The 18,980-nt window shown below is 38.6% G+C and overlaps 1 protein-coding gene across 2 annotated transcripts in view; it reads left to right on the top strand.

The window, feature by feature from the left end:
* WDR26 (WD repeat domain 26) overlaps window positions 1–18,980 on the top strand; it is a 43,186-nt gene that overhangs the window by 4,191 nt on the left and 20,015 nt on the right. For both annotated transcript variants that reach the window (XM_005667933.3, XM_005667934.3), the window contains exons 4-7: window positions 4,905–5,041; window positions 8,388–8,485; window positions 10,119–10,275; window positions 14,352–14,490. In XM_005667933.3, the coding sequence (XP_005667990.2) occupies window positions 4,905–5,041; window positions 8,388–8,485; window positions 10,119–10,275; window positions 14,352–14,490 (531 nt within the window). The remainder of the gene's footprint in view (window positions 1–4,904; window positions 5,042–8,387; window positions 8,486–10,118; window positions 10,276–14,351; window positions 14,491–18,980) is intronic.

Genomic DNA, 18,980 nt, shown 5'->3' with positions numbered 1-18,980 from the left:
GGGTGAAACATTAATCTTTTACTTTTGTCTCTAAATCTCATAGAGCCTCCTTTTTCTGTTTTGGGTTTTGTTTTGTTTTTTTAATCTTAATTATAAAGAGTTTTCAAATTCTTAATATAATTTTGTACAAAAATATAATCCTAGAGAATGAACTTCAGGTGAACTAAGGGGAGCAGCCAATATGAACAAATTCATTTAAATTGATAATTTAGTGTTTCATGGGCTTTTTACAGTATGTACTTAAAATACTAAAACTTTGAACTTACTATTGAATCTGCTGCCTGATAATAAATTAACTCATGGAATAATTCTGTGGTACATTTTGAAAATGAAAAAACAGAAGTCTAAATAAATATCTACATTCAAAAGGATTGCAAATTTTCTAGTAACTAAACCTCAGTCAATATGGTTGGGATTTAAAAAAAAAAAAATGCCAAAAACAAGCCCTAAGTCTATTTTAATTGGGCAGTTTTTCATAAATTGTTCAGCTCTGAGAGAATGAAAGGTGACTCTTAATATTAAGAAAATTAAAGACCAAAAATAAGAATTGGGGTTCTTTTCCCATTGGACAAGCTAGCACTGCTTGTACGGTGACCATAAAAAACTTGTCCAGGGATTATTTTAAAATAAGCGTGTGATTTCTTGGAGGATCATTTTCCTTTTTTAAGCTTCATGCGAATTATACCTGTAATTTACTAGTAAAAATTATTAATAGGCTCACTTTTTTTCTTAATGGTTTATAGTAATTTGAGACTTCTGTATTGGATTTAGATTATAACTATCTCATTAGAAATCTTCAGTAGAAGCAACGTGTAAACGGAAGAAAGGTAGTTGTAGATAATAAGGAGAAATCCTTTCTTTTTACAGCCTGTTCAGTCTATAGGACATTCTAGGATCTAATAAGAGATGAAGATTAAATCTCTGGCTGAGCCTCCCACCATCAAACTGTTTAGGTATTTATACAAAGAAAGGGGTTCCAACTTTATTTCACTTTAAACCTTAATGAATCAATTGCTTTTAAAGATTTGGGTCAGCATTTTTGCACCTAATTGTGTTTAGATTTACTCCTCTCCCCCACTCCATCTCCAGAAGATAATCTAATGTAAGCATAAATTTGTAATAATAGCTTAGGAGACAGGTATTTGGAGTTTTTTTTTTTAACGTAATTATTTGAATTGTATGCCCAGACACATTTGATAACTTAGTCTAGACCAAAATTGTATTTACTTTTTAAAACCTGAAGGTTTTTATTGACCTAAGATTCTCTCCCATCTCCCATGTTTTTAAATGGTTTCTAGTCCAACGATACTAGGAATAGCAGAATTTATTCTGGAGTTTCTGGAAGCTGAGCCTATAAGTCAGCATATTTTAGTTTGGGTTCAAATATGCCTAGCCATGTCTGGGGAATTTGGGTGGGTATTTGAGATTAATAACACAGAAAACTTATATGTCTAAAAATGTTTGAGTCTTATTTTAATATAATAGAAATATGCTTACCAAATTGTTCAAATATTAACTTATAGAAAAACTTGCTAGTATATTTTAAAGTCAATAGGAGTTTTGAAAGCCATGGTTTAAATATAATTCATTTCCTCTTCCCTCTGAGTCATGATTTAATTGCTATAACTTGGTTATAACCTTATTCCAGAGTTAGTCAGAACCACTACTAAGCTAGGAGGTTGCCCTTGATAACCAGACTTCCTGAGGATAACTTCTGAGTTTCAGAACTTCACATTGAGTTCAATGTAGTTAAACAGGAGGAAGTGATAAAACAATCCAAATATTGGGTAGGATGCTGGGGGTGAGGGGGGCAATAGCATGATTTAACACGTGAACTGTCTGAAGGTATCCCAGTCACTTATCAATTTCAAGTTTTTATTAGACAGTAAAAAAGAGAATTACTGCCAGGCCCAAAGATGCTGAAAAATTACCAGAGACCAGGAATAATCTCTTAGTAGAGCTCTAATTAGGAGTTGGGGAAAGATACAAAGGAGAGTTTATTTTCTCAACCTGTTTTTTTTTTTTTTTCCTTCTTCATTTAAGAAGCTTGTGGTCTTTTTAAAAACTTCAGTTTTGCCTGATTCTTTAAATTTTGTAGTCAGTAATTAATATCATTTGTGAAATATGTTCATTTTCTTGAAATTGTATTTTACATTTTTGTGCTTCAAGTTTTGGAAAGTAAAGTATAGTTTTATTTTTTCATCTTTAGCATATGGTTCAAATACTTAAATTGCTTTTTAGGAGAATAAACATTTTCTTTCTCAACGAAATCTCTAGCTGTTCTTGGCCAGCAGCGTATTAGTTGCCAAGCACACTACCAGGAATTGATATCTGTTTGAGGATATTCTTTGTCTTAATCTGGGCAGAATGACTCATGGAGAAATGTTCTTGCTGCTTTCATAGCATTCCCTGCATGGACAGAAAGACATGTTTACATTGGCTTCTCTCAAAAGTTCGAGTCTGCCTTCCTCTTCTCTCCTGCCCTGACTCTGCTCCATAGAGAGAGTAACGTGTTCTAGTCGGATCTTGATGGGAAAATAAGGGGGAACTAGCATTTGGAGCACTGTCCCTACACACATTGGAATGGGAAGGGGATGATGTGCATAGGACCTAATGATTGACACCCAAAAAATAAAGACTTGCCCTGAATTAAAGCACACAAAAATTTCCCCCAAATTCCCACTTGGCTAAGAAATTCAGTGAAGAAATTTAATACACATGCTGCCAATAGCATGTAAATGAAGAAATTCCGCAACTAAATGATATTCAAGTTGGCATCAAAAACGCTAGGTAAAATGAAACAGCTTAGCAGTATTTGATAAATGGAAATCTGTGAACTTCATTGTATAAAGAGCTGAAGTTTTTTTCAGATGGTAAAATGGTGAGAATATCCATAATAACTTTAAATTATAAAATCCTTTGATTTTAGATGTTTTATTTAGACTTTCGTGGGGTTTTTGTCACCTGATGGACTTCAGAGTATTTTTTTTTTTTTATTTGACATCTAGAGGTTAACATTAGGTTACATGTATAGCAGCATGTATCCAGGGCATCATGGTAGCCTATTTCTGAAACATTCATTAGTTAATCTGTGCATAAGATTTGATAAGAGTTATGGGAGCTTATCTGATAATCTGAAGTTTTTCTAGAGTTGTAGGAGTTTATCTCATAATTTGAAGTTTTTTCTCTTGTTCCTTGGCTATAGATTTAAGATTAGATTATTACCGAATTAAGCAGTATAATCTTATAAAAGGTGTATTTTAATGCCTGCTTAACTTATATGGGAGTGTTAATGTGTTTATTTTCAAAGAGACCATTTTTATAAGCCTGTAGATTATGCCTTCCTTCTGAATACTCCCTAATAGAAAGTCTTGTAGAGCAATTCATTATGCTTTCCATTTTGTAAGTAAATGATATTTTTTCTACACCGTTTTTTGTCAATATATTTTTAATATTTTTAAAGGAAGCATCCTACTGAAGAAGAAAAGGTTGTCATTTGGGGTTTTCTTTTAAATGGATTTGAGATCTTTACCTCTATATTCCTGGGATCTCTAAGTGTGACTAACATTTTCTACCTACTAACTTTTCTACCTGCATCAGTTGCCTGGCTTAATATTAGGCCACAGGTAGCAGATGTGATAAATAAACCCCTCTAAGCAGTGGTCCTTAGTAAGGATTAGGGTTTGAAAGAATTTCCAAATTTAATATTTGTAAAACTCTTTTGTCTAGCAAAAAGCTTCTAAAAGTATGATGATCACTTTCAAATTAAAAGTAAGGTATTAGATGAAAGGAACATCGGAGTTCCCATTGTGGCTCAGCAGGACCTGATGCTGTCTATGTGAGGATGCAGGTTCGATCCCTGGCCTTGCTCAGTGGGTGAAGGAGCCAGTGTTGCCTTAAGCTTAGGTCGCAGATATGGCTCGGATCTGGCGTGGCTGTTGCTGTGGCTGTGGCTGGCAGCTACAGCTCTGATTCAACCCCTGGCCTGGGAACTTCCATATGCCACAAGCGGGGCCGTAAAAAGGAAAAAAAAAACACACACACAAAAGAAAAAAATACATAAAAATATTTATAAATAAAAAGATTAACCCTAAACATACTTCAGAAAAAACTAAATGTGAAATTGCTTCACAGTAGGCTGGCAGTGGTTTCTACTTTGGAAAGAAAAACCTGCTAATAATTGTGCTTCATAGTGAAATGCATCAATGATCAGATTGTTACCAATACACAAAGATCTTTGAGTTCAGCTTTCTATTGTAAGCATCCTTTTATTGTCACCTAGAAAGAATGAGTACATGTCTACCTTAGAGGAACTCAGTGCTTTGCACACCAACCCTAGTCCAGCTGCTGGATATCTCTTTCTTATAAGCCAAAATCTGACACTTTGTAACTTTGACCCAGGGCTCCAGTTCTCCTTTCTGGTCTACTTAGTCCTTTCACATTGTAGCTTTCAAATAATTCCTCCATTAACTGGTTTTTCATCTTTTAAAAACTTGTTGCATGAAACCCCCAACGCCTGTCATAAAAGTCACACTTTTTAGAAAGCAAATTTAGAATACTGGGAATAGTTATAAATTTTCACACAAGAGGTAGAATTCTAGGTTAGTGTTTTGAGGGAAGAATTAATTTTTTCCTGTGTTGATGCTTTGGTCAGTAATAATCTTATCTAATTTGAAGTTATTTGTTCAAAGGAGAGTTTTGTTAAAATGTGAAAATGAGCAATAGGGTCCATTTAATCTGCTGTGACCCTATTCAACCAGAATATTTTGAGTCATTTTAAAGCTTTATAAAAATTATTTTCAAAGGGCATAGTAGAATGCTTTCTACTGTTCTGTTTAGGCACAAACATTTTCTGAAACTTCCATCAACTTTTTTCCCCTGACTGCTGCTTTCTGTCATGTCAGAGGATGAAGTTTTTGCTGCTGCAGCAGAAGTACCTGGAATACCTGGAGGATGGCAAGGTCCTGGAGGCACTTCAGGTTCTACGCTGTGAATTGACACCGCTGAAATACAATACAGAGCGCATTCATGTTCTTAGTGGGTAAGCAATCTCAGCTCTTAGACTCCAGGTTGATGAAGGAGGTATTTTTATCAAGGTCACCATTCCAAAGTTACATTTCTTTTAGCATTCTCCCAAGATCTGAGTATTGCTAAATTCTTGGGTAATATTTGTTTGGATAAATTCACTAATGTGTGTACAAACTATTTTTGTCGTCCTAGGAAGCATTCTATATTAGGATACAGAGATATTTAAATGCGTGAAAGGGAAAAGAAACGTGTATTGACAGTGAAGTGTCATTTCATAATCTTTAAAAGCCCTTGGCCTAATCATCTATAAAAACAATACGCAATGAAGTCTCTTTTCTTTCTTTTTTTTAAATGTTATTTAATGTATTTATTTGTCTTTTTGGGGCCACACTTGACATATGGAGGTTCCCAGGCTAGGGGTCCAATAGGAGCTGTAGCCACCAGCCTACACCACAGCCATAGCAACATCAGATCGAGCCCTGTCTGCGACCCACACCACAGCTCACCGCAGCTCCAGGTCCTTAACCCACTGAGTGAGGCCTCATCCTCATGGATACTAGTCAGATTCGTTTCCGCTGAGCCACAATGGGAACTCCAGCAATGAAGTTTCTAGAATTGATGCATGCATACATTATGTTTTAATACGTGCTTGTCATATACCTGGTCCTTGTTAAGTGTTTTATATACACAATCTCATTTTATCCTTTAAGTGTTAGCGTGCCCAGAGCCTTGGTTCTGAACCCCCATCTTATCTCTGTCCACACACATTTCCTAGGTAATCGCATTCTGTACCACACCTTCATATACCGTCTGTATGCCAGTGGCTCTTAAGTTTACCCTCTCATCTGAACTCCCACTGCATATATCTAATAGTCTACTCCACAGTCTCCATTTGGATGTCTAATGGGTATCTCAAGTTATATATTCAGAGCAAAAATTCCTGATTCCCATTGTTGGTCTACCCACCAAGCTCCCCACCACAAACCTGTTGCTGCTCTAGTTGTCTCATCTCAGTAAATGGTAAGACCTTCTCCCCAGTTCTTCCAACAACAACAACAAACTTAAGCCTCATCCTTGCATTTTTATTTTTTGACATGTATTACTCACATAAGGAAATGGCCCAGAGATGACAAGATGTAGACTTGACATCAGAACCAGGGTTTCTTCCTCTCATTCCAAGGTCCTTTGAGCTATATACCACATACTTCCCATAAACAGACATTTATATGAAACCTTAAGGTATAAATGTGTATTTTTCAGAAGGAAACAGAAGCACTCACAGGTAACTTTCCCAAAATTTTAAAAACAATTTTTTATAAAATTGATAATTTTACTCCCAAAAACGTTATTTTAGAAACCAAATTTTTTTCAGGTCCAACTTTTTTTATGGGATTTTGTGAGTCTAATTACTCATACTACTAAAAAGTAAATTCTCATCAGCTAAGGTACTATTTATCTAGTAAATAGCGAGGGAATAAGTAGTTTTGCTGTTGGATAAGAGGCTATTAAATTATTTAGGTACTAAATGCAGTATGCAGTTAAGAAAAGGAGGAGAGGGAGTTCCCGTTGTGACCCAGCAGGTTAAGAACCCGACTAGTATCCATGAGAATGTAGGCTTGACCCCTGGCCTCGCTCAGTGGGTTAAGGATCCAGCATTGCCATAAGCTGTGGCACAGGTCACAGATGTGGCTTGGATCTGGCGTTGCTGCAGCTGTGGTGTAGGCTCCGATTTGACCCCTAGCGTAGGAATTTCCATATGCCGCAGGTATGGCCTCCCTAAAAAGACCAAAATAGGGAGGAGGTGATGCTCAAGATACTTCTGTTATCATTTATTAAACTCTACCTGTATTCCAGGTAGTAGACCAAGGACTTCATATACTCGATCTTATTTAATCCTCACTACCCTACTTAATACCCTGTCTACACATGAGAAGAGCAGATTGGTCTGAGGCCAGAGTACCAGACGAAATAGAGTTATTGCCGGGTCTTGTCTCCATGTTTAATAGTGCCTTCACTTGTTTTACTTGAAAGCCTGTTCTTCGACAAGAGCCTGAACCAGCTTAAGGTCACTCTTCCAGCAGGGGGCCCTCATGTATTCTCCAGAATCCATGAATTAGCATTTCTGCCTCCTTCAGCACATATAGTGAGAACAGTTCCCAAATGTTCGGCTTTGGGATCTCAGTACCTTTCACAAGATGACACAAGGATTATTATCCAGTTATACCATTTTTTATGGCATCTGTGATAAACTGTGAAGGTATGTTGTTTTTGTTAAATTAACTTAGTATAAATATCTTTGAAGGGTTTTTTGGGGGTTTTGTTTTTTGAGTTTTGTTTTACTCTTGAGCTATTAAATCAACATTGTGGTAAGAGCAAGTGCTATAGCTGTAGTGCCTGGGTTCATTTTCCTACTTTGCCTCTCAACCGTAAGCCAGCTCCTTAAGCTTTGTGTGCCTTGGTTTCCTCATTTATAAAAATAGAATAATAGTGTTTACTTCACACAGAATTCTAACGAACATTAAGTCAGGTAATATATGTTGAGTGCTTAGTTAAGAACAGAGCTTGGGGAGTTCCCGTCGTGGGACAGTGGTTAACAAATCTGACTAGGAACCATGAGGTTGCGGGTTCGATCCCTGGCCTTGCTCAGTGGTTAAGATCCGGCGTTGCCATGAGCTGTGGTGTGGGTCGCAGATGTGGCTCGGATCCCGCGTTGCTGTGGCTCTGGCGTAGGCCGTAGCTATAGCTCCGATTAGACCCCTAGCCTGGGAACCTCCGTATGCCTCAGGAGTGGCTCAAGAAAGGGCAAAAAGACAAAAAAAAAAAAAAAAAAAAGGAACAGAGCTTGGCAGACAATAAAAGCTACAGATGTGTGATGATACATAAAATATGTATAAAAATATATTCCATTAATAAATTGCATAACTATAATATTATCTATTATGCTATTACTGTTATATTGCATTTTAGTAATTATATCCAGGTGCCAGGTTGTATTAATGAATTGGGTCCACTGTAGAAATTTCTTCTTGGTATTATTTCTTAGTAAGAACTAGATATCCAGGAGTTCCTGTTGTGGCGCAGTGGAAACAAATCCTATGAGTATCCATGAGGATGCAGGTTCGATCCCTGGCCTCACTCAGTGGATTGGGGATCCGGTATGGCTGTGGTGCAGGGTGGCAGCTGTATCTCTGATTCAATCCCCTAGCCTGGGAACTTCCATATTCCACGGGTGCAGCTCTAAAAAGCAAACAAACAAACAAAAAAAACCAGATATCCAAAGTATAATCAGTATTTTTCAATTAACATTTAATCCAAAGAAAAAGGTTTGATATTTGGTGCTTTCTCTTTCGTATTTTTAGGTATCTGATGTGTAGCCATGCAGAAGACCTACGTGCAAAAGCAGAATGGGAAGGCAAAGGAACAGCTTCCCGATCCAAACTGTTGGACAAACTTCAGAGTAAGAGAATTAATTTTTGGTGTTGCTATGTTTTCTCTTAGAAATATTAATTAGGAAGACTTGTGTCTAGACATACTCTTATTGAATGTTGGTTATATAGAAGGAGTTTGGGGGTGGTGGTCCATTAAGAGACCTTTTGAACCGAGGCTTCACATTTCACCATGGAGTCTAAGCTATCTTCAGGAGAGAGTGAGAGGATGCTGGTCCCAGAGCAGTTCTCCTTTCATTTCCTTTATGCAGTGATGTACCCCTTAAGATTTTGTTTGGGGGAAAAGCTGTGGTTAGAGAAAAAAAAATATGTAAACCACAGCTTTAAGCCACAAGTGTTTTAGAGAGAGGCAGACCTCATTTTATTGCACTTCACTTTATTTCCCTTTCAAATGCACAGATACTGCTTTTTGCTTTTTTTTTTTTTTTGTCTTTTTAGGGCCACACCTACAGCGTAAGGAGGTTCCCACACCAGGGGTCCAGTTGGAGCTATAGCACCGGCCTACACCAGAGCCATAGCAATGCCAGATCCGAGCCATGTCTGCAACCTACACCACAGCCCACAGCAGTGCCGGATCCTCAACCCACCAGGTGCAGTCAGGGATTGAACCCGCATCCTCATGGATGCTAGTTGGGTTCTTTAACCGCTGAGCCATGACAGGAACTCCACAGAGACTGCATTTTTTGCAAATTGAAGATTTGTGGCAACCCTGAGTTATCAATGATGATTCGCATTTTTTAGCAGTAAAGTGTTTTTTAATTAAGGCTTGTGCATTATTTTAGACATAATGCTATTATACACTTAATCACTACAGTGTAGTATGAACACAACTTTTATATGCACTTTCTTGTGGTGGTCTGGAACCAAGATCACGATGTCTCTGATCTGTGCCTGTTTTTTGTTGGTTTCAGTGGTGAGACCGAGATTTCTTTAGGTAAATTGCTTTACTCTCCCTCCAGATATTTTATATAACTTTCAAATTAGAGTAGGGGTTTTCTTTTTGCCACATGTTTGTAATAAAAGACCCTCTTTCCCTCTCTGGTTAAGCCTTATTATTCTGTATTTTCATGTTGAGGTGGGAGTGGAATCCTAAGAATCAGAAAACCGTTTGGTTCAGGAGGTACTAGGCATTGAAGATTGGAATCCGTAATCAAAACACCAGCTATTCCCTGAATTTTCATAGTATCCTTGATGTTAGAAGCGATTTGATGGCACTTGGAACTTGTTTTAACATTTTGGCTTGCTTTTGTTAAGTGGAGATTTTTCTTATACTTGTAGTGATGCTTAGTCTCCCTCTGGGACACAATTATCTTTAGACTTTCTTTTCATCATCACTGCCTTTTTATTTTTTGTTGCGTTTGTGTCCTTGGGTTTTTGTTGTTTTTTAGGAAATCCACATAAAATTAAATCTCTCCTACCCAAACATATTTCATTCCAGTGGCAACATAGCTGTGGACAAATATTCTAAAAGCTTACATGTTGTTATCACATCACCCAGAACTGCTCTCTTTAAAAGGGACACAGTAGTTGTAGTGTAGGGGCAAGTGCAGCGGCAGATGAGCCATTTGTCTTAAATGAAGTATACTGTTTTGGTTTTTTAATTTTTTTTTTTATTTCTCTTTTTTAAAATACCTTCTATTAAAGCCTATTTACCACCATCAGTGATGCTTCCCCCACGGCGTTTACAGACTCTCCTGCGGCAGGCGGTGGAACTACAAAGGGATCGGTGCCTATATCACAATACCAAACTTGATAATAATCTAGATTCTGTGTCTCTGCTTATAGATCATGTTTGTAGTAGGTAAGAGGAAAACTTCTTATATTCTAAAGTAGGCTAACATTTTACAGACTCACTTATGAATTTTATTTAAATGTTTTTTTGTTTTTTATCCTGTCGCTGTAAAAACAATTCATGTTTGCTTTAGCTTTCACAAGTACAGCTAGAACTACTGGAGTTAACAATTAAGAGAAATTTGTATATGTTCGTATAGGAAACCATACCTTAAACTGAAGCTGGAAAGCCTATTTTTCCTTTTCTTGTCTGTGGGTTTGTTTGGTTATTTTCCATACCTGGCCATTTTTTTAAGGATTTGTAAGTGATCCAAGTGTTTACTGTCCTTGGATGCCAGAGATGACTTAATGATTTTTTTTTTTCCTGGATATTATGGCTGTCTTAACTAGGGCTCAAGTTATTTTCTGCCCATAAAGATCACGGAAATACTTTTTTCATAAGGGAGGGTTCTGCTTTTTAGTTAAAGGTGACTTTAAACTAAAAATGCTTAGAATAACAGGTATTATTATTATTATTAAAACTTTCTGGTTTGTGTTTTGTTGTCATACCTACCCATCTGCATAATTTAATTTGTAAGAATTCAGGCTTCACTTTTGTTAGGAGTATTTTGAGTAAAAACGTCCATACTGTCTTGATGATTTCCAAAATTTTAGCAGAGCTTTAGTTTTAAAGATCCTGAAAAACAAATTGTGAAATCTTTTAAACTCCAGGAAGAAAATTATTTGGGTCTGGTGAACCAAACATAACAGCTGCTGTGCACATGCTCAGTTTCTTTTGTCAAAGATCATCGAAGAACTGCTGAAAGTAAAATGAATAGGAAGAACAAAAGTGTATAAGTGTGAGGAAAAACGAGGAGCTTCTGAATAACCATAGAGATTATGTACATGTACACCTATGCTCTCTGATTTAAGATAATCTTTTAGTTGTGCATAAACTACTTTAATAGGTAATTGAATTCTCACTTCACCCTCCCCCATTGCAATTTTAAAAAATGGTAATAATGTTTGAACTACTGGCCATCCGTAAGTCACTTAAGTCTTATTTATCTTAAACTTTTTTTTTAAAGTTATAAAAGAAAGTAATTAGAGATCCTTTTCTTTGATCCCTTTTTATGTTAACATTGTTCTTAGACTGACTTATGACAGTTTTTTGTTTGTTTGTTTGTTGTTTTGTCTTTTTGCTATTTCTTTGGGCCGCTCCCGCGGCATATGGAGGTTCCCAGGCTAGGGTCTAACCAGAGCTATAGCAGCCGGCCTACGCCAGAGCCACAGCAACGCGGGATCCGAGCCGCGTCTGCAACCTACACCACAGCTCACGGCAACGCCGGATCGTTAACCCACTGAGCAAGGGCAGGGACCGAACCCGCAACCTCATGGTTCCTAGTCGGATTCGTTAACCACTGCGCCACGACGGGAACTCCACTTATGACAGTTTTTAAGTCTTTTCATTTAAGTTGAATAGAGGTAGAAGGAGATAATAGATTAGATTAAGGATCTGACATTGTCACTGCTGTGGCATGGGTTCGATCCCTAGTCTAGGAACTTCCGCATGCCGAGAAGGTGAGGCCAGAAAAGGGGCGGCGGGTATATGGTTTCATATTTTATAGCCCCATTAGCACATTTGAGATCAGTGTTAAAGCAGTTTGGTTCAGTGATGTATTGAAAGATATTTATGGTAGTCTTTATGGTTTGTGAGGTATCAGTAAGTTCAAAGCTTACCTTCCCATTCGGAAACTGAAAAGTATGAGAACATGATCTTAAGTGCTTTAATTTTAAGTGCTTTAATTTCTATACCAATACCTGTGAAAGTAAATGATGGACAATATTTAGTCTGGCTTTTTCTGTGCACCTATAAACCTGCATAGAAAGCACTCCGCAATTTTACGTAGAAATAAAAGAGTTCTTGCTTCTCAGAAATAACCATTGACAATTAGAAAGGATTCCTTATAATCTTCTAGAAACAGAACTTTGATTCTGTGCTCTTTCTAGTTAGCAGTACCCTCCACCTACCCTCCACCTCTGCTGGAGAGCCAGTTTCTTAAAATAATTGCCCACTATACATTCACACTCTCCCCTTCCTCACTGCTGCATCACCCTGTGGATTCTCTGTAGCGTTAGGGTTTGTGCAGCCAGCACAGCTTCCGAACTGCTGATGTTGGTGAAGAACATCTTTATTCAATGCAGGGGCTACTTTTCAGCTTATATATTGGCGTTTCTATAGCTTTTGACTACTTTGCCTTGAAACTTGTCCTTTGACTTCCAAACTTTAGGTTTTCCTCCTGGCTACTCAGGCCCCTCCTCTTTCCCTGTCCCTTTAATTTTGTGTTCCAGGACTATGTTTCTTTCTCACCCTACTCTTCTTGTTTAGGTTTACTTCCATGATCCTAATGACTCCTAGATCTGAGCTAGAGCTATAGAACTGTCTCCTGAGCCTTAGACCTCGATACAACAATGCGAATATTGCTCAAGCACCATAAATGTAACATCTTCCCTCTCTTCTTACCTATCCCTGCAAAGTCTGCTTTTCCCTTTGTTTTTTGCGGGTTTGGTTTTTTTTTTGTTTTTTTGTTTTTTTTTTTTTGCTTTTCTTTTTAGGGCCACACCCGAGGGATATGGAAGTTTCCGGGCTAGGGTTCTAATTGGAGCTCCAGCTGCCGGCCTACACAACATGGGATCTAAGCCACTTCTGTGACCTACACCACAGCTCACGTCAATGACAGATCCTTAACCCACTGAGCGAGGTCAGGAATCCAAACTGCATCCTCATGGATGCTAGTCAGATTCGTTTCTGCTGAGCCACGATGGGAACTCCTGCTTTTCCCTTTGAATTCCCTCTCAATGAAGACTACCATCTGCCCAGTTTCTACAAGGAGTCAGCCTTGAGTTTTCACTTGAGGGGTAGATTTTAAAGACACTAAGTGGGGGGTGTCAAGCATATATATCATCTTTAGAGTGGTTATATATATTGTGTGCCCTTTATTGCTGAACCGAGAAAATATACCCTCAATTTGATGTAATTGCTAGTGTTCTCCACTTGTTTGAAGGTCTTCAGGTAATCATTTTTGAATAGCTATTGCACTCCAGGAATTTTAGATTTATTTCTCATCCTTAGAAGAACCCTAAGAACCTTGTTAGGTGTGTCTTCATCTCATTTTATAGATGAGAGTACTGAGACTCAGAGGGGTTAAATGAAAGACCCTAAAACTTCTGACCCAAACTTGCCTGACTGCAGTGCCTATTCTTTTTGTTATGCAAAGATGCTTTTATATAAATGAAGGTATATTGTTCCTTCTAGAACAACCTGATGCCAGCCCCCTTATACAGACAAACCTGAATCCCTGATTGTTAATTTTTATTTCTATGAGTTGACTTAATCAGACCAAAAATCCTGTCATGGATGCATACTTTGTCTTTAATCTTGAGAAGTGGGGAGAAAAATAATAAATTATAAATTGAGGCAGACTTTAGATTACTGATTTCCCCTAAGATTGCCTTGCTAATGTTATTTCTTTCTCAGCATAACCAAATATAAACTTCAAGTTTTAATTTTATTTTATACTTAAATATGTATATTATACTTAAATATACTTGAGAATATCTTAAATATTTAATATATTTAAGGTTTTTGTGGATTTTTTTTTTTTTTTTTTTTTTTTTTTTTTTGTCTTTTTTGCTTTTTCTAGGGCCGCTCCCACGGCATATGGAGATTCCCAGGCTAGGGGTCTAGCTGGAGCTGTAGCCACCGGCCTACACTAGAGCCACAGCAACACGGATCTGAGCCGAGTCTGCAACCTACACCACAGCTCACAGCAACACTGGATCCTTAACCCACTGAGCAAGGCCAGGGACCGAACCCGCAACCTCATGGTTCCTAGTCAGATTCGTTAACCACTGAGCCACGACGGGAACTCCTGTTTAAGGTATTCTTAAGTATTTAAGATATCTTAAGATTTACAAATGCACTTGTATCTTATTTGGAAAGTTTTTATCTTCAAAGAAGTTTCATCAGTTGTCTAACCATTTTCCTTATTTATTACTTTTAATCTATTTTAAAAGAATAACTGTTTGTGAACTTATTTGTTTTAGGAGGCAGTTCCCGTGTTATACTCAGCAGATACTTACGGAGCATTGTAATGAAGTCTGGTTCTGTAAATTCTCTAATGATGGCACTAAACTAGCAACAGGATCAAAAGATACAACAGTTATCATATGGCAAGTTGATCCGGTATGTACTCCAGTATGAGTGTTTAGATTGCAAAAAGAGGTAATTTTTAATCTGATTGATGGAGTATAAATTTTTTAAGTGTGCATATTTAAATAGCATTCTTTTACAAGAGCATTTTTTGTCATCTTTGTCATGTCTTATCTCTTTCTCCATTGTTTAGTTAATATATATAAATACCAAAAATTGTTGACTGTTATGTGTTAAGTGATTGTACTAAGTCTGTGTGTGCATTTTCTAGTTTTATCTGAATACCTCTGTGACGTATAAATACCTCCTGTTTTCAGATGAGGAAACCAAGATAAAAGTTAAATGCCCAGGTTCTCACAGCTTGGAAATGGCAGAGTTAGACCTAAACCCTGGGATATTTTTATTTCAGACCTACCACTCTTTTGCGGGGGCAGGGGGTGGGGTGGGAACCTCACCCAAGGCATATGGAGGTTCCCAGGATAGGGGTTGAATCGGAGCTGTAGCCACGGGCCTACACCACAGCTCACAGCAGTACTGGATCTGAGCCATGTCTGCATCCTACACCACAGCTCATAGCAGTGCTGAATCCTTAACCCACTAAGCGAGGCCAGGGATCAAACTTGTGTCCTTATGGATCCTAGTCAGATTAGTTTCCCCTGAACCACTATAGGAACTCCCAGACCTAGCACTCTTAATTCTCTGCCAGTTCGTTATGTTTGTTAATACTTGATTTACAGTTCAATAACAGTGTCCATTCAGGAGTTCCTATTGGTGACTCAGCAGGTTAAGGACCTGACGTTGTCTCTGTGAGGATGTAGGTTTGATCCCTGACCTCATTCAGTGGGTTAAAGATCTGACATTGCCACAAGTTGCAGCATAGGTCGCAGATGTGGCTTGGATCCAGTGTGGCTGGGACTGTGGCATAGACTGCAGCTGCAGCTCCGATTTGGCCCCTAGCCACAGATATGGCCATAAAAAACAAAAAAATTTAAAGATTAATAAAAATTGGAGTTCCTGTCATGGCTCAGTGGTTAACGAATCCGACTAGGAACGATGAGGTTGTGGGTCTGATCCCTGGCCTTGCTCAGTGGGTTAAGGATCCGGTGTTGCCGTGAGCTGTGGTGTAGGTCACAGACGCAGCTCGGATCCTGAGTTGCTGTGGCTCTGGCATAGGACGGTGGCTACAGCTCCAATTAGATCCCTAGCCTGGGAACCTCCATATGTCAAGGGAGCAGCCCTAGAAAAGGCAAAAGACCAAAAAAAAAAAAAAAAAAAGGAATAATAAAAATAAAAATGTCTAGTCTGTCACTCATTAGAAAAGACTCATTAACTATTTTGCCTTCTGGGAGTTCCTGTTGTGGCCCAGCAGAAACGAATCCAACTAGGAACCATGAAGTTTCAGATTCAATCCCTGGCCTCACTCAGTGGGTTAAGGATTTGGTGTTGCCATGAGCTGTGGTGTAGGTTGCAGACTAGCTTGGTTCTGGCGTTGCTGTGACTGTGGTGTAGGCCAGCAGCTGTAGCTCTGATAGCCTGGGAACCTCCATATGCCACCAGTGCAGCCCTAAAAAAGACAAAAGACAAAATTTAGAATTAGGATATGATACTAGCTCACACTAAAGTTTTTGGGTTTGGGGGTTGGGGTTGGTTTTTGCTTTGTTTTTGTTGGTTTGTTTTGTTTTGTTTTTTGTTTTGACTGTACCCACAGTATATGGAAGTTCCCAAGCCACGGATTGAATTGACTTGTGCCACAGCTGCAGCAATGCTGGATCTTTAACCCACTGCACCAGTCTGGGGATTGATGAACCCATGCCTTAGCAGCTACCCAAGCTGCCACAGATTCTGAACCCACTGTACCACAGTAGGAACTCCCACAATAAAGTTTTGAACTGCCATGTTGAAAAATAGAGAAAAGGAGCCATAGAAGGAAGTATCTTAGAATCTCAAGTTCCTGCTGTGGTGCAGTGGATTAGAATCCAACTGCAACGTCTCAGGTCACGGCAGAGGTTCAGGTTCAATTCCTAGCCCGGCACAGCGGGTTGCCACAGCTGTAGCTTGGATGCAGTCCCTGGCCTGGTAACTTCCATATGCAGGAGGGGCAGCCATTAAAGAGAGAGACTTAAATTGAGAGCATATATTAATTCTTGTGTACCTGCAGTATGCTGTGAATGATGGAAAGTAAATAAGATCTACTCTTTGCCTTAAAGCAGGCATTTTTTTCTCTTTCTTTAGTATCATATCATCCTCTGGCAGTCTGACAACCCTGTGGACCCTTCCTCAGAATAATGTTTTTAAATGCATAAACCAAAACATACAGGAAGCTGAAATATGTATTATATGTTAATTGCAAAGGAAACCCAATTATATTGAAATATGGTTGTCAAAGTAGTACACAGCAGATATGGTATAGTGGGAGTTCCTGTTGTGTCTCAGTGGGTTAACAGCTCAGCTAGTATCCATGAGAATGTAGCTTTGATCCCCTACCTCACTCACTGGGATCCGGCATTGCCGCAAGCTGTGTTACAGCTCTAATCCCATGTTGCTGTGGCTGTGGTGCAGGCTCTCAGCAGCAGTTCCAGTTGACTCCTAGCCTGGGAACTTCCATATGCCACAGGTGCAGTCCTAAAAAGACCAAAAGCCAAACAAACAGATAAAGTATAGTAACATGTTACTGTTTATTAACATATTAAGTAATAAATTCTAGCAGCAGAGCGATGACTACAAGAATTTTGAAGTAGTGACAAATAATATAGAGGTATCTGTAATAAGTATACATATGTGAAAATGTTTGAGATTTCTATTATTAAGTTATCTATACTATCTACTGTAATACCTGATACTGCCTTGTTTACTGCCTACATTCAACATTGAAGGGAATACTGAATTTCAGCTTGTGGTTAATGAAAATAAAGATGTGCATTTTTCAATTCAACGACCACTGCTCCTGTCCTTGGATGACTCTTTAGGTCTCAGGTTAAGAACCCCTGTGAAAAGAATGCACAGTTTAGAAAGGGAAATTGTATTATGAAGGCACAGTGGAGCTTCGCATGTAGGAGTCTCTCCTTTGAGCCTTGCTATGTGTAACAGGTGGTGATGGGAAAAGGGCATTTTAGGAAGAGACGGACCTTCCCTTGCCTTCTTCCCTCCCTCGAGTAAGAGAATAGGATGAGTAAGGCGAAGCGTGAGAAATAAGACTAGAAAAATAGGAGTTGTCTTTTCATTTGAGGCATTGTATTTTAATTCAGTACTTGTTTGAAAGATATCTGAAAAGAAACAATTATACCAAAAGTATTTATTTTATTTTTTTGCCTTTTAGGGCCGAACCGGTGGCATATGGAGGTTCCCAGGCTATTGGAGCTACAGCTGCCAGCCTATACCACAGCGACAGCCACGCAGGATCCGAGCTGCATCTTCAACCTACACCACAGCTCACGGCAACGCCAGATCGTTAGCCCAGTGAGCAAGGTCAGGGATCAAACCCACAACCTCATGGTTCCTAATCTGATTCATTCTGCTGCGCCACGACGGGAACTCCCCCCCAAAATTATTTTTTCATTACATTTTTTTCTTCTAGCAGCAGTGTTTAAGTCCCTTTTGTTTAGCAAGTATTTATTGAGCACCTGCTGTGTGCCAAGCCTTTTGATAAAGAGCAGTCAGACTGGGCTCCTGATAAAAATTATCCTATACTGGTGCTACAGGAGCTCAAAGAGGAGATCCTATTGGAAATGGAAAGCAAGGGACAGTTAGACAAATAAGTCATGAATGAAGAAGTAGTAAATGTTTAGGTTAAACTAGTTATGACTGGCCCTTGGCTCTGATAACATGACTGGGTTTGGGGGCAGCTTGGAGAAAGAGATTTTGAGATCTTGTAGACTAGGAAATGAGGCAATGAAGTAAGTAACAATCAGGTCAGGGAGAGTGAATTCCCACTGTGTCACAGTGGGTTAATGATCTGCCTTGTGTATTCAGTCCCCAGCCTGGCATAGTGGGTTAAAGATCTGGCCTTTCTGCAGCTGTGGAGTAGGTTGCAGCTGCGGCTCAGATTCAGTCCCTGGCCTGAGAACTTGCGTATGCCGCAGGAGTGAGGCAAAAAAGGAAAACAAAAGCAACCAGGTCAAGAAGGATTTTTTTTTTTTTTTCTTAATAAACTTTGCTAAGGAGTTTATTTAGACTTTTATGCCAGTGTTTCCCAGAGTGTTTTTGTAAGAATACTGGTTATGCAAAATGTTAATAGGTGTTACATGTAAGGGGCTTTTATGGCCAGTTTAGCTTGGGAAATGCAGAGTAATGCTTATATTCAAATCTGAGATATAGTGGGTTTTAGAATTTGGTATAATAGTATTATATCAGTTAGAAAAACTTGTTGGTGATCTTTTGAATGTGCATTTTGTGTGTGTGTTTTTAATGGATAGAGAAAAGAATATATGGAGTACTTTAAGATTTGAATTGATGTAATTCCAGTGCCTAGTTTCCTTTAACAGGTTTTCTTACTGCTCCCCCCAAATTTTACCCATTCCCTTGCC

The sequence above is a fragment of the Sus scrofa genome, chromosome 10 (genome assembly GCF_000003025.6).
Source record: "Sus scrofa isolate TJ Tabasco breed Duroc chromosome 10, Sscrofa11.1, whole genome shotgun sequence".
Classification (NCBI taxonomy): Eukaryota; Metazoa; Chordata; class Mammalia; order Artiodactyla; family Suidae; genus Sus; species Sus scrofa.
The sequence above is the reverse complement of the archived record's forward strand: the minus strand, read 5'-3'. Positions and strand labels throughout refer to the sequence as shown.